General features: G+C 48.7%; 1 protein-coding gene across 2 annotated transcripts; it reads right to left on the minus strand.

The window, feature by feature from the left end:
• Positions 1-23: 23 nt before the first annotated feature.
• Positions 24-13,873, minus strand: LOC116463282 (negative elongation factor D). Of its 2 annotated transcripts, none has more exons than XR_004246640.2 (15): positions 13,760-13,846; positions 8,971-9,086; positions 8,316-8,425; positions 7,361-7,470; positions 6,156-6,263; positions 5,513-5,665; positions 5,166-5,296; positions 4,075-4,240; positions 3,699-3,833; positions 3,122-3,261; positions 2,028-2,142; positions 1,594-1,689; positions 1,463-1,514; positions 894-1,023; positions 24-495 (listed from the first exon to the last, which is right to left on the minus strand). XR_004246640.2 is itself a non-coding variant. In XM_032146318.2 (15 exons), the coding sequence occupies exons 1-15, from the start codon at positions 13,871-13,873 to the stop codon at positions 461-463; spliced, it is 1,800 nt and encodes a 599-aa protein (XP_032002209.1). In that variant the 3' UTR covers positions 24-460. The 2 variants fall into 2 exon arrangements, 1 of the variants encoding a protein (XP_032002209.1); XM_032146318.2 differs by having other exon boundaries at positions 1,374-1,514; positions 13,760-13,873.
• Positions 13,874-14,014: the final 141 nt, after the last annotated feature.

Here is a 14,014-nt window from a genome sequence, read left to right on the forward strand (position 1 = left end):
GACCTAATCCAACCCAGCAGAAAGGCTTTTTAAAAATTTACTTATTACTTGTTCTTAGCAAATTAAGACAATTACAATAAAACATCAACTAACTGGGTTCTTGTGAGAAAACTGAGGTCAGCTTTGAAAGGAGTTCCCCAAGTAGAGCTCCCAGCGGCCCATGGCTGACGGCCGGATCTGTCCTGAGGGGTCATGGGAGCCCAGCGCCTGCCTTGAGGGAAATGAACACTGAAAACAGGATTTGGAAGCAGTACTGGATTGACAGCAGAGAAGGGACTGTTCGTAAGAGCAGTTTCTCACTGAAGCTGCTACCATCTTCCTTTGTAAAGAAGTCATCTACCTCCTCCCAGCGGTGCCCATTTTCAAGACGCTGCCCGAGCCTCTTAAAACAGCTTCTTGAAAGGGTTTTTCCACAACTGGTTCTGGAATGTTCTGCTTCAGCTCTGGAGGATGCTCTAAATTAGTTCACCATGATGAAGTTAGATTTGCAGTGAGCTTTAACGAGGAAAACAGTGACTGTGTTACAAACAGGAAGTAGAACATGACATTTTCTTTCTTTTTTTTTTTGTTTGAGATGGAGTTTTGCTCTTTTTGCCCAGGATAGAGTGCAATGGCACGATCTGGGCTCACTGCAACCTCCGCCTCCCAGGTTAAGCGATTCTCCTGCCTCAGCCTCCCGAGTAGCTGGGTTAACAGGCACGTGCCACCATGCCCAGCTAATGTTGTATTTTTAGTAGAGATGGGGTTTCTCCATGTTGGTCAGGCTGGTCTTGAACTCCCAACCTCAGGTGATCCACCCACCTTGGCCTCCCAAAGTGCTGGGATTCAGGCATGAGCCACCATACCCGGCTGACATTTTCTATTGTAGTAAAGGGCTAGGCAGTGGGCCTCACCTATAAACTCCGTCACAGGGTCATGCTCGCCTTCCGTTTTGATGGTACCTGCGATGCTGTCATTCTCCAGGATGGGGAGGAAAAGTTGCACGAAGTCAGAGGTATAAGGAGGAGCAATGACGTCCAGCACCTGTGTGGGGGAGCACAGGGTGACTTCTTCCGCACACTAGTGCGGGGCATCCACCGACATCCAGGTGAAATGGCAATCAGTTTGGAAAAAATCCTTCCCTGCCCCCACCGGCTTCCCTGGTGACACCACCCATCTCCAACATTCAGATGCCCAGGGTGGTAATGGAGGTAAAGTGTGTCATACAGCTGCTGCAGGCAGAAGGTGCTTTTTGGTAAATGAGTATCTGTCATTGTCATCACTACATCAGAAAGCACAGTTCTCAGTTAGGTACAAAATGAACTAAGTTAAGCCAAAAAGGGCAGTGCTAGTGTAAACAGTATGAAACATGAAACCAACGGTGCATTGCTGACCTCAGTGACAAAATAGCGAATGAGTGAAATGTCAGTGTCCAGCTTCTCCAGACACTTTCGGATGTAACTGACAACAGGAAGTACATAACCTCGACTCAGCAGGTGAACCATCCTGTCCAGCAGTGTCTTCTTCAACTCAAGCTACAGAAGAAGGGGGAGAGGGAGCTCGTTAGAGGGGGTCCTCCCCAGCCCCCTGGCGAGCCCCACGGGCACTGCTCACCTGCTCCATCACGTCCAGCTGGGAGTGCTCAGTCTCAAAAAGCTTAACAAGCAGCTGCAGGACCTGGGGGTGCAGGAGCTGGTGGCAGGTGCTGATCTACAAACAGGCCAGAGGGAGCTTCGCTGAACAGTGTGGTCACGCTCAGCACACAGAGAAACCAGGCACTGTCACAGCCACCAAAGAGCTTATCACTGAGGAGGAAGGTCCTGACACCTAAGCCAGGGCCATCAGCTTCCAGTAACACCTGACTGAAGTTAAGAAATTTCTGCAGTCAATGAAGCTAGGTCCTTAAGAGGAAAATCCTCACTTAGGACAGAAATAACTATTTTTGAAAAGAGTATCCTCTAAACTCACTAAATAGACGCAATGTTAATGCCAACGTAAACAGCATGAGACAGACACTGTACGCTGTGAACAGCCCTCCACCCTCTTACCTCATCCAGCAATGCCAGGTGGACGGGGGTATGGTCAGTCTGCAGCTGAAAGTACCTTGGTTCTGATACAGTCCAATCCACCCACTTCAGCACACCCATTGCTACCACTGGAAACCTACAGTTAAGGCAGAATGCTTCCTTTAAAAAACAATTTAAAAGACAAAATATGCTAGAAAAGCATTAAAGGAAGGTTAAAAACAAACTCAGACGACTCCATCATTCACCCTTCAATATGCCCCCCAACCCTTTTTTTTTTTTTTTTTTTTTGACACAGGGTCTCACTCTGTCATCCAGGCTGGAGTACAATGGCACAGTCATGGCTCACTGCAGCCTCCCGAGTACCTGGGACTACAGGTGAGTGCCACCATGTCTAGCTAATTTTTTGTACAGAGAGGGTCCACCATGTTGTTCAGGCTGGTCTCAAACTCCTGGGCTCAAGCGATCTTCTTGCCTTGGCCTCCCAGATTGCTGGATTCCAGGCAAGAGCCACTGTGCCCGGCCTAAGCTCTGCTTATTAGTAAATAGTGTGAATGGATCAGCAGCCACTCAACATGTGGTGCGAGAAGCAGAGTTCAATTCTCTGCTCACTTTAAACCACTTATTGAAAGGAAAAGATCATTAATGAGCGATACTCGGTGAGTTTGGTGGACTGGGTTGAAGTTTACCTTTATTTAGCAAACTCTTTCTTCATCCCTAGTATAAATTATTAGGGGAAAGACATGCCTAAGAGGACACACTATTTCTAGGACACATCTATTTATATAATTGGCAAAATCACAAATCATTTCTACCTAAGCAATACTTTGTGGGCATAACTTTACCTATAAATAGACCCTTCAAATCAATTTTTGTTAACTCTGGCTATCTTTTACTTAGTCTAATTTGTACTCAACAGACTTCTGGCAAATAAACACCTGAAAACTACTCATGCTGCTAAAGCTGTTTAAAGTTCCCTACATACTGTTTAAAAATGAAAAAATAAATAAAATGAACAAGTATCGCTGAAGCTTTTGTTATTTGAGCTTTCAATATGAAAACTCAAACCACCTCCTCCCCAAAGGACTGATTTAAGAACTAAGTTTCGTTTTGCTTACCTAATACACTGATAAAGTGTGCTCAATTCTGCCACTAGTTCAGAGGCCCCTTTGTTCTCGTTGCAACACAAATTGTGAACGGTTTCGACAGCTTTTGACGTTGACTTCAGCTCATCTTTATTGATGCTCACTCGCTTGTTCTGAAAACACACACACAAGCTGGTGAGCCTGACAGGGCAGATATCCCTGCTGTTGGGGTGCTCTAGTGTCGGCCACTTCTCCTTGCAAATCACTTTCCCTATTTCTCCTTAAGTTGGGAGTCAATTTAATTGTCAAACTTCACAGTCACACAGTGTACAGAAACTGAAAAGCAATGAGACTAGTGTTTGTCCATGTCTTACGGAAATCAGTTTCATTTCTTTAGTCACATTTCAATTTACGGTTTGCAGAGTATTGGAGGCATTATACACATTTTCTTGAGACGTTTAGCACTTTCTCTACGCAGAAACAGAAGAAAAGACATGCCTGATACTAGGGAGGGTCAAGATTTCTTGCAGCCAAAATTCCAAAATAATATCAAAGCAGAGGAGGATATTTGTCTCCTAAAAAATCCACAAATTCCCAGAACCGACGGTACCTTCTTCCAGGTCTCAACCACGCTTGCTGCGTACGCCAGGATGTGGATGTATTTGTGCTTGTGGTCCTGGTTGATCCGAGCCCCAGGTTTAAAGAGTGACTGCATGAACAGGTCCAGGAAGGCTGGAACGCGGATCTGAGGAGAAGCATATGCCCAGTTCGGGATGGCAGGCGTGAGGGCACTGCTCACCCAACCCACCTCCCCTCAGGGTTCCCTACACAGCAGGGGCCTAACAGGCTCCAGGCAGAGAGTGTGACTGAGGAAGGACCAGGACAATGATGGATTTGCATTCACAGCCTTCAGAGAATCAGACAAGCACAGACTTTCCAAAGTCACCCTACCAGTTGGCATTGGGGGTTCTTGAGAAGCAACTTACGAGTTCAACTGGAGGAGGGTCCATGCTTGTGAACATCTTGAACAGGACGGTGATGTCAGCAGGGTTCAGGGCTCCTTTGGACAGCATGGCCCCGAGAGCCTGGCAGGCCCTGGGGTAGGAGGCAGCTGTGCCCAAGGCTAGTGTGATCTGACTGGCATCGTGACCTCTTGATGAGAAAAACCATAGAGCCTGTTACTAACAAGGCAGCTTCTTTTTTCTGTTCTTTTTTACACATATAATACTTTGCATTGTTGGGATCTGTTTTTCTGTCATTCACGAGTATACTGACTGAACCACAAAAATAACATTTACAACACTGGAAAAGTGATTCAAAAATACAGCTTGCTGGCTCTATAATAAAGGAGTCACACACTTTAAATACTTATGAACACTCTATTGGTAGCAGAAAATAAAGCTAATATGAGCTCATTTTGCGACAGTGTAACAATGAGATTGCTGAGCAACTATTTCAGGACTGACTTTGTTACTTATGAATCCCAGTGTAAAAACCCAGGTCCATAAATCCAGCAAAGTGAAGAAGAATCAAGTGCTTTACAAGACAGTCCTCAAAGCAGCACTTTAGAAAGCCAGCTGTCCAAGTATACCAAAAACAACTCTAACTCTTCCAGCTCTGCTGGATAAAAGGAAGTTTTTAAAAAAAAAATTTTTTTTTTTTTTGAGACAGAGTTTCGCTCTTGTTGCCCAGGCTGGAGTGCAATGGTGCAATCTTGGCTGACCACAACCTCCACCTCCCAGGTTCAAGCGATTCTCCTGCCTCATCCTCCCAAGTAGCTGGGATTACAGGCACGTGCCACCACGCCCAGGTAATTTTGTATTTTTGTTTAGTAGAGACGGGGTTTCTCCATGTTGTTCAAGCTGGTCTCAAACTCCTGACCTTAGGTGATCCGTCCACCTCGGCCTCCCAAAGTGCTGGGATTACAGGCGTGAGCCACCACGCCCAGCCAAAAGCAAGTTTACCTCTATGTTGAACAGAAGGAGCTAGCAGCTTTGGCTGTGGAACAAAGGCCATGGGAAGGGTTTTATGGGGAGCACTAGGGAGGGAGGGGTTGAGCAGAAACAGGGCCTCTCACTTCTCCTGGGCAAAGCGCTGCACTTCCTGGGCGATCCTGCGCACAGCGGAGCCTCCCTGCTCCTCCTGGGCCAGCACGGACATCATGGCCTGGGCAAACAGGTACGTGTGCTCCCCGTGGCACACCATCTTCTGAAAGATCGCAGGGAGAGAGGGTGTGGGGTTTACTACTCTAGCACGGACGGGCGGACGAGAGCCAAGCCTCCACCGTGCTCAGGCCCGGGAGTGAGCAACCTGGAAGGTGCCCTCAGAATGGAGATTCTCTCCAGGGAAGGAGCATCTCATGCTTGAAAACCAAGACCCAAAGCAGCCTCCTTCTAATCTGAGGTTCATAAAGAAAGAACTTACGGCAAACTCGGGGAGATTTTTTTCAAGGTTTTCTTCTCCTCCATCTAAAATTGTAGCTAGAGAGGTCCGGAGCACTCTCGAGAACACTTCTAGCTGCTGGCATGCTGTGGACACGCTGGTGATCTCCCCCTGGTACCCTGCGTCAGAAATAAGCTAGGACACAAAACAAGAAGTCAAAGGGGCAGCATGCAGTGACCGCACCTCCATGGGAAGCTGGCTTGTCCTCCACAGGAAGCTGGCTTGTCAGTGTTCGTGGTGAGGTGGAGTAAGTGTGCACTGGTCGTGGGTCTCAAGCCTTCACTCCGCCCTCACCCTGCTATCACCTAGATGTGTGCCCTGGGCTGACCACCTCTCCATCGTTTCTTCATATGCAAGAGGAAGATCAAGCAGGCACGCCTAAAGCTCCTCTCAAAGCGCAAGAGAATTCTCGTGTCCCTGCTAAATCCTAAAACACAGTCAACACTGACCCGAAAACACAGATACAAATTTTACACTTTTCTTTCTCAGTGTAAGGCTTATGAAAATAAAACAATAAAGACCTTTATGAAAAAAAAGCAAATATGAACTGTCAAAGGAAACAGATCAACAACCAAAAATAAACATTCATGAACACTTTTCTCTTTAACTCTAGAACTCTTCCTACCTTAACGGTAAAGTTCAGCATCAAACAGTCTGGATGGGCTTCAGCCAGTTTATAAAAAAGGTCCCGCCACGTGGTATGTGCAATCATCTGTTCCAGCCACGCTGGGGTCTGCCAACAAACACACAAACAGCAAGATAGGAGGAGGCCCCGCTTTTACTTGAGTGGAGATTCTGTTGTATAAACGATCACAGGAGATTGGTGCTGACGGACTCCCCATGGGCATCCAGTTCTGGGGGAGGCAGACCCAGAGCTGGCCACGGCCACACAGTTGGCTGAGTGACAGGAAGGTCCCTAGATGCCCACTCAGCTTTCAGAAGATCGGACTCAACACAGGAAGGTACTGAAAGTTGCTTCCTAGGAGACACCGAGAACCGCATAGAGCTGCCTTGCACACACAGGGAGCTCATGCTGCCCCAGCTGTATGCCCTTAGCAAAAGAGAAAGAGGCCATTTAAATGGCACAGGTGGTCTGGCCCATCACCACACGGAGTAGTCAGAAAAACGTTCCTCTCAGCTCTCCTATGTGACAGATGGCCTCAAGGGCTGTGCTCTGAACCTGCCATCCTGTTTGTGCCAAGGCCAGCTCCCCAAGGCTGCTCCCAGCCACGGATGGAATGCAGCAGGGCCTCAAAAGCAGGCCTGTCCAAGAGACGTGGGCTCCCAGAATGGGCACCTGTGGCTTAAAGATTCCCTACTGATATGGCTGGAACGTTCTGGAAACTGCACTGCAGCCTAACATTCTTCCTACTAACCTTCATTCCTTCTCTCTTGCCCTCAAGGGTCAGACTGCATCACAGCTACCCCAGCCTCCTCCAGCCCTACCCCATCTTCCCTCATAGTCGCTTCCCCATAATCTCCTGCAGGCCTAGCCCTGTCTTGGCAACTGCTTCTTGGAGGAACCAAACGAATCCACCACAACACTCCAAGGGCTGTGTGCCCTGGAGTCAGCCTGAGAGAGGAAATGGTGAGAACTTGCTGTTCATTCTCTTCATCTCAGCACCTCTGTGCCTCTTGTGTCCAAGCATGACATGACCCTGGGTACAGAGTTTAAAGGGCAATTCTGACTAGATGCAACTTCTGTCTCACCCTCTGATTTTAGTCCTCAACTCTGCCATTACTTACATGATATGCCACACTCCACTGTACACAGGGAATTTGCAAAAGACCCTAGGGCCTGGTACTAGACAAAGAAAAATAATTTCTCACCTCTCCTTCTTCAGTAAAAATAGAATCTGCTTTGCGGGGGTCAAAATGTTTGATCAGCAAACTCTTCAAGTGATTTTCCACAGTTTCCTGAACCTGCACTGGCTCAACACCTGAAAGAGAATAAAAGCAACTAGACAATGGCAAGCTGTCCACTCACTGTGTGGCTTTAGAAAGCAAACGGCCAAAAGTCTCCATGTGAATCAAATACCAAAGAATTGCTTCTGACCACTTATAAATGTTAAGGTTTTGGAACTCTTCAAAGTAGTTATCAATGATAAGACCAAAAAGCAGCACAGAACAGAACATACAAGTCTGGTCCACCCCTAACTTCATGGAAAGGACAGCACCGTCTGCAGAGCCTCACTAAGGATAAAGACAAATGGCCCCAGCAGACAGGTAGGGGGATGGAAAAACATCCCTGCCCTGTGAGGAGGGAGCAGATGGCAGCCAAAAGAGACACACTTGTATCTAATCACCGGGACAGCAGTGTGTCCACAAGCTTCCGGACAGCACGCACTTCAGTGATGTCATCTGCACCCGGCTCCGTGGATTTACAGTAAGACTCTACTTTGATCATATTAGCTAAAAGCCATAATCACAGCCAGTCCTAAATTATCCGTCATTTACTGCTTGCTGTAATAGACGTCTTGAAAATGACACACTGAACACACACTGTATAATCCTATAATTCTACAACATGGTAGGAAAACAGCTCAATGAGAATCACGTTTGCAGGCTACCAGTAACCCTCAATTACTGAATCAAAGATAAGGGGCAAGCAGATACAAATGAGTAAGATAAAGATAAAAATGAGTAAGAAGTTCAACTCTTTCTTACCCAGGTCTCAGAAACCAGGAAATCAAAGAAGGCATCGTATCAGTGTTATAAGGACCCAAAAGTCTATTTTTAAAAAGGTGGGGGTGACTAGCCAGGACAGGGGCCACCCACAAAGCACCTGTCTGAATGAGCCACTCGGCCAGCAGGTTCACAGTCTGGGCCACAGCGGTGTAGTTTTCAGATAAGAGCTGGATAACATTCTCTGGAGACCCTCCTGCCTGAAAATACCTAGGGAAAGTAACAAAGCAGCAATTACACCCGAATGAATGGAATGATGGACAACAGGAAGGTAAGGAAGGAGGAAGAGAATCAGGTTTCAAAATTTTTAAAGCGGCGGGGGGGGGGCGGGGTGCAGTGGTGCACGCCTGTAATCCCAGCACTTTGGGAGGCAGAGGTGGGAGAATCACTTGAGCCTAGGAGTTCAAGACCAGCCTGGGCAACGTAAGGAGCCCTGTCTCTCCCCAAAAAAACAAAAATAGCTAGGCATGATGGCAGATGCCTGTGGGGGCCACCTTGCGAGGCTTAGGTGGGAGAACTGCTTGATTCCAGGAGGCTGAAGCTGCAGTGAGCGGTGACTTGACTGCCACTGCAACAGAGCAAGACTCTGTCTTAAAAAAAAAAAAAAAAAAAAGTGGCAGAGGGCCACCCCCCGCCCCGAAGCCTTTAGTTCAGTTCGAATTACTCTTGCTTTACATAGCACCTTCTGGGTGTATTACAAAACTTTCTCAAATTATCCCCAGCCTCCTCCCAGTACAGACACCTTTCTCACATACCTCTTCAGAGTGTTAAAGATGGAGGGTTCCATGATATAATCTCGGGTGGAAAATTTATGCAGGCATTCTTGCTGAACCTCTGCATCATCCTCTCCTTCTCCAGAATCATCCTCCTGCTGTTAGTAAATGCCAAGAACCATGATATTTTTTTCGTTAATACAAATACCCTAATCTCACCTTAAATCATATAATGCTGCCCATTTTGAAAGTATTCTACACACATTATCTCATTTGACCTTCATGACAATTTCATGAAATGGGCTGGACAGGTAGTGAGCGGCTAGGAAAATGGGATCGAGGATCACACTGACTGGGTGTGTAGAACCCCTCCCTGGCAAACCGCGTTCCATGCTCAAGCAAGTCACCCAGCCTCTCTGAGGCCATTTCCTCCTCTGTTAAGTGAAGATAATAATAATGCCTATTCCCATTTGGCTGTTGTGAGGATTCCATGAGCTAATTTTGGGAAGAACCCAGTATAATCCCTGACATTTAGTAACAGTGCAATAAATAGTAAACTATTATTATTATTGTTTTCACTATTCTTATTTCATACATGCCACTGAAGAGTAACAACCTGATTCTTGAAAGCGTGAGCCATCACTTACCATTAGAAAGTAAGGATCACTAACTCGCCTTGCATCCACACTTCTGGCTGGACTCCAGTCCCAATTCTACATGGAAGCAACCTCAGGCCTGTCACTCCATCTAAGGGCAAAGCAGGCTTCTTCACCTGCTGATGACCATGTGAGGATGGACTGTGATCCCAAACCCTGTCCAACTTTAACACTGCCACCCTAACTAACAAGCAGATGCTTTTTGAACATTCAGTCTGCACTGTGCTCATCAACCAAGGAACCTAAGAAAATATAAGACAAGACAAGGCTTTTTCCATCAAAGAAATTCACAAACTAATAGGAGAGACAGACCTCCATGCAACCTACTCTAACATAATGGGGCAAGTGCTGGGCCAGGGGTCAGCAAACTATGACCCAGAGCCAAATCCAGCCCTCTCCTATTTTTGCAAATAAACTTTTACGGAACACAACCACACCCATTCTTTTAAGGACTCTCTATGATTGCTTTCCCCCTGTAAGGACAGAGGTAAGTAGTTAAGACAGAGACAGGCACAACCTAAAATATTTGCTATCTAGCCTTTTCCAGAAAAGTTTGCTCACTCCTGATCTGGACTAAGATCCTAAAAGCAGTGCTTTGGGAGCAGACAGAACCCGATGACTTCCCAGTAAAGGCTGTGGAGTCTTCTCTCAGATTTGCGTGGGGAACGCTGAGCCCCTAAGGGAGTGACAGAGGCCAGACTTCACCCCGAGCTTCATTCCCATATGTCTGTTCTCTTGGGCTTCCACCCTGGGCACTCACGTGCCTCTTCCACCACCTCTTGGGTCATGCTATCTACCTGCTCACAAATCTAGAATTAGCCTGGATCTCTCTCTCCATCTTTCCTCTCTTAAGCTCCAGACTCAGGTATCCAACATTCCATTCTCATTTCCAGTCAGATGTCTCACAAGCATCCAAACTCCTTAGGTCCAAAACTGACATATTTTCCCTGGAAGCAGATCTTCTTCCTACAACCCATATTTCGGCAACGGATTCCATCATATATCTACCTGTTACCCCCCAAACCTGAAAATCATCCTCAGCTTCTCTCCTTCTCCCCACCCCCACATCCTGTCACAAAGACTCATCAGTTCCATCTCCCATCTGTCTATCCAAAGTGGTCCTTCTTTCCACATTTGCCTCTGCTCTTCCTTATTTTTTGTATGCTTGCAGTAGCAACATTCCCCTAAAGTCTCAGTCTTATTCCTTCCTTTCAATCATCTTTCACACCGTGGCCACAGTGATCTTTGTAAGCCACAAAACTGACATCTCTCTCCTGCTTAAAGATTCCCATCTCCTTCAGGAAAAAACACCCCAGCTCTAGCAAGAGCGTGCCCTTCCCACTTCCCCTGTCCGTTCTGACCTCTCACCACTCCCCATTTGCAATCTGCAGCAGGACTCATCTATTTGCATGTCTGTAGCTCAGTTTCCACCATCCAGACTGAACATCACAGTGGCCTCCTTACACATCTTCCTGCCTCCCACTACGTAACATGGCATCAGGCAAACAGAATTTGGGTCACCAACTATCTTTTAAAATCCAGTTCTTGCCACCCTCCTAACACCTTTCCTAACTTTCTGTCCCTCATCCAAGCAGTCACAGAATAAACATGAAATGAACGTCTGGTCCACCCCCCTCATCCATGAGAGCCCACTGGTGTCAACGGGCCAAATTAGGAGCATGATTAAAATTCCTCAAACACGAGACTCCCCAATCTCCCATCAGTGGGGTCTAGGTCTGACTGCATAAACTTGGGCAAATAACTCACGCACTTGGTCTATAAAGTGAAGGCACTGATTAGATGGCCCTTATATGCCCCAGTTCTAACACTTTATGACTCAAAGCCTCAAGGTGAGGCCGGGCACGGTGGCTCACGCCTGTAATCTCAGCACTTTGAGAGGCGGAGGTGGGCAGATTACTTGAGGCCGGGAGTTCGAGACCAGCCTGGCCAACATGGTGAAACCCCATCTCTACTAAAAATGCAAAAATTAGCCGGGTGTGGTGATACCGACCTGTAATTCCAGCTACTTGGAGAATCACTTGAACCCAGGAGGTGGAGGTTGCAGTGAGCCAAGATGGCACCACTGCACTCCAGCCTGGGTGACAGAGTGAGACTCCATCTCAAAGAAAAAAAAAAAAAAAAAAAGGCCGGGTGCGGTGGCTCACGCCTGTAATTCTAGCATTTTGGGAGGCTGGGGCGGGTGGATCACCAGAGGTCAGGAGTTCAAGACCAGCCTGGCCAACATGGTGAAACCCCATCTCTACTAAAATACAAAAATTAGCCGGACATGATGGCGGATGCCTGTAATCCCAGCTACTCGGGAGGCTGAGACGGGAGAATTGCTTGAACCCAGGAGATGGCGGTTGCAGCGAGCTGAGATCAAGCCACTGCACTCTAGCCTGAGCAGCTAAGCGAGACTCCATCTCAAAAAAAAGAAAAAGAAAAAAAGGCTCAAGGTGATATACTAGATGCCCCAAACACCAACCCACCACTAAGCTAATTCACACCTTCTCATCTGGACCACTTTGGTGCTCAGCAATTTGACGAAGTGGCAATGGAGGCAAAGGATGTGGGTTTGGGTCCCCTCTCCTTCCTTTATTAGCTTCATGACCTTGGGCAGGTCACTAAGTCTTTTCATCTCATTTTCTTCACTTACCAGATAAGGAGAATAACACCCAACTCAAAATCTTGTGTGTGGAAGGCGATAATGCATGACACACATGGCCCAGGCTCTCAGTTAGCTAAGTCTGACTCTATCCACTCCACCCTAAGTCTCCAACACTGTGAAACGATCCAACATGCAAATCTATTCGTGTCACTCCCTGCCCCAAACTCCTCAACAAGCCATACCATTCAGCAGCTCTCCAGGGATCTTCAGAACCTACTCCCTACTGATCTCCTGCCACTGCTTCCACCAGGCAGCTAACCTCACAGGGCTTCTTTCAGTTCCAGAAACACATCGCCTGCCTTGGCATTTTATACCATGGCTCCGAAGCCGCCATCACACCACCACCCGTGTTCATCAACGTAAGCCCCACTTCATCCTTTATTCCCTCAAAATACCAGTTCAAAATGCACCAGACATCCCCAATCTTGATTCTTGTTAAAAATGCAAGTTCCTGGGCCACGTGCAGTGGCTCACGCCTGTAATCCCAGCACTTTGGGAGGCCGAGGTGGGTGGATCACCTGAGGTCAGGAGTTTGAGACCAGCCTGGCCAACATGGTGAAACCCCCTCTCTACTAAAAATTTTAAAAATTAGCGGGACATGGTGGTGGGCGCCTGTAATCCCAGCTATTCGGGAGGCTGAGGCAGAATCGCTTGAACACGGGAAGCAGACGTTGCAGTGAGCCGCGATGGCGCCATTACACTCCAGCCTGGGCAACAAGAGCGAAACTCTGCCTCAAAAAAAAAAAAAAAAAAAAAAAATGCAAGTTCCCAGGCTCCGGTCCAGACCAACTGTTGGGCCGTCTCCAGGGGAGGGACGTGAAGCTACATTTCAATCATGCGCCGCAGGTGGGTCTTTAGAGTAAGGTGGGGACACACTGGCCAGACTAGAGCTGCCTGCCCTGGCTCTGCAGTCCCTGTCCTCAGGTTGGAACAGAGTGATCCCTGCTGGGTTTCCACCCCAAACCCTGGAAGGTCAAGGCCCGAAGATCCTTTCCATCAGTTTGCCCAAAGACAGAAAAATCAGCCTAAGGTGCTGAAGAGTACAGTTTATAAAACAGTAAAGCACATGTAGGAATGCCCTAAGTTCTACTTTTTCCTCATGATGCTGGTGTTAAGTTTTTCCACTTTATTTTTGTTTAAAACTGTGTGAGCCCAACCCTCCACCTTAGCGCTGGTGTCCCGCCCGCCGTGGGGGTCGCAGGGCCGGCGCTGGGCCTGGCTAGAGCCAGGGGGCACTAGGGGCCTCGGCCCGCCCCGCGCCAGAGCCTTCGGCGCCTCGCCCCCACCGCACGGTCCTGCAGGCGAGGAGGCGGGGACCCCGGCGGCCGCGCCGCAGGACCCCGGGTGGGCGGGGGCGGGGCGGGCTGTGCTTGAACCACACGGTGACCGCGCGGGCAGTGCGCGCGCGCACCCCCCGCACGCCCGCGGCCTCGCCGGGAGCGGGGCCGGCCCGCCGGCGGCGGAGACGAACGATCCTCTCCGGGGGACGCCCAGTGCCCCGCCTCACCTGGCCGCCGTCAGCCTCGTCGCCCCACTCGGCCGCGCTCCCGTAGTAGTCTTCGTCCATGATGGCGCCCGGCGCGGCCCCCGCCATGCTCTCCCGCGAGCGAGCGCGGCGCATGCGCGAGGCGGGGACAGGAGGGCGGGCGCACGCGCGGCCGCGCGCCTCGGCCCGGGCGGGAGGCGGGGCCTGGAGGAAGGGGCGGGGCCTGGAGGAAGGGCAGGGCCGCGGGCTGGGCGCTGGGAACAAAGGGGACCGGCG

The sequence above is a fragment of the Hylobates moloch genome, unplaced genomic scaffold (genome assembly GCF_009828535.3).
Source record: "Hylobates moloch isolate HMO894 unplaced genomic scaffold, HMol_V3 SCAFFOLD_32, whole genome shotgun sequence".
Lineage (NCBI taxonomy): Eukaryota > Metazoa > Chordata > Mammalia > Primates > Hylobatidae > Hylobates > Hylobates moloch.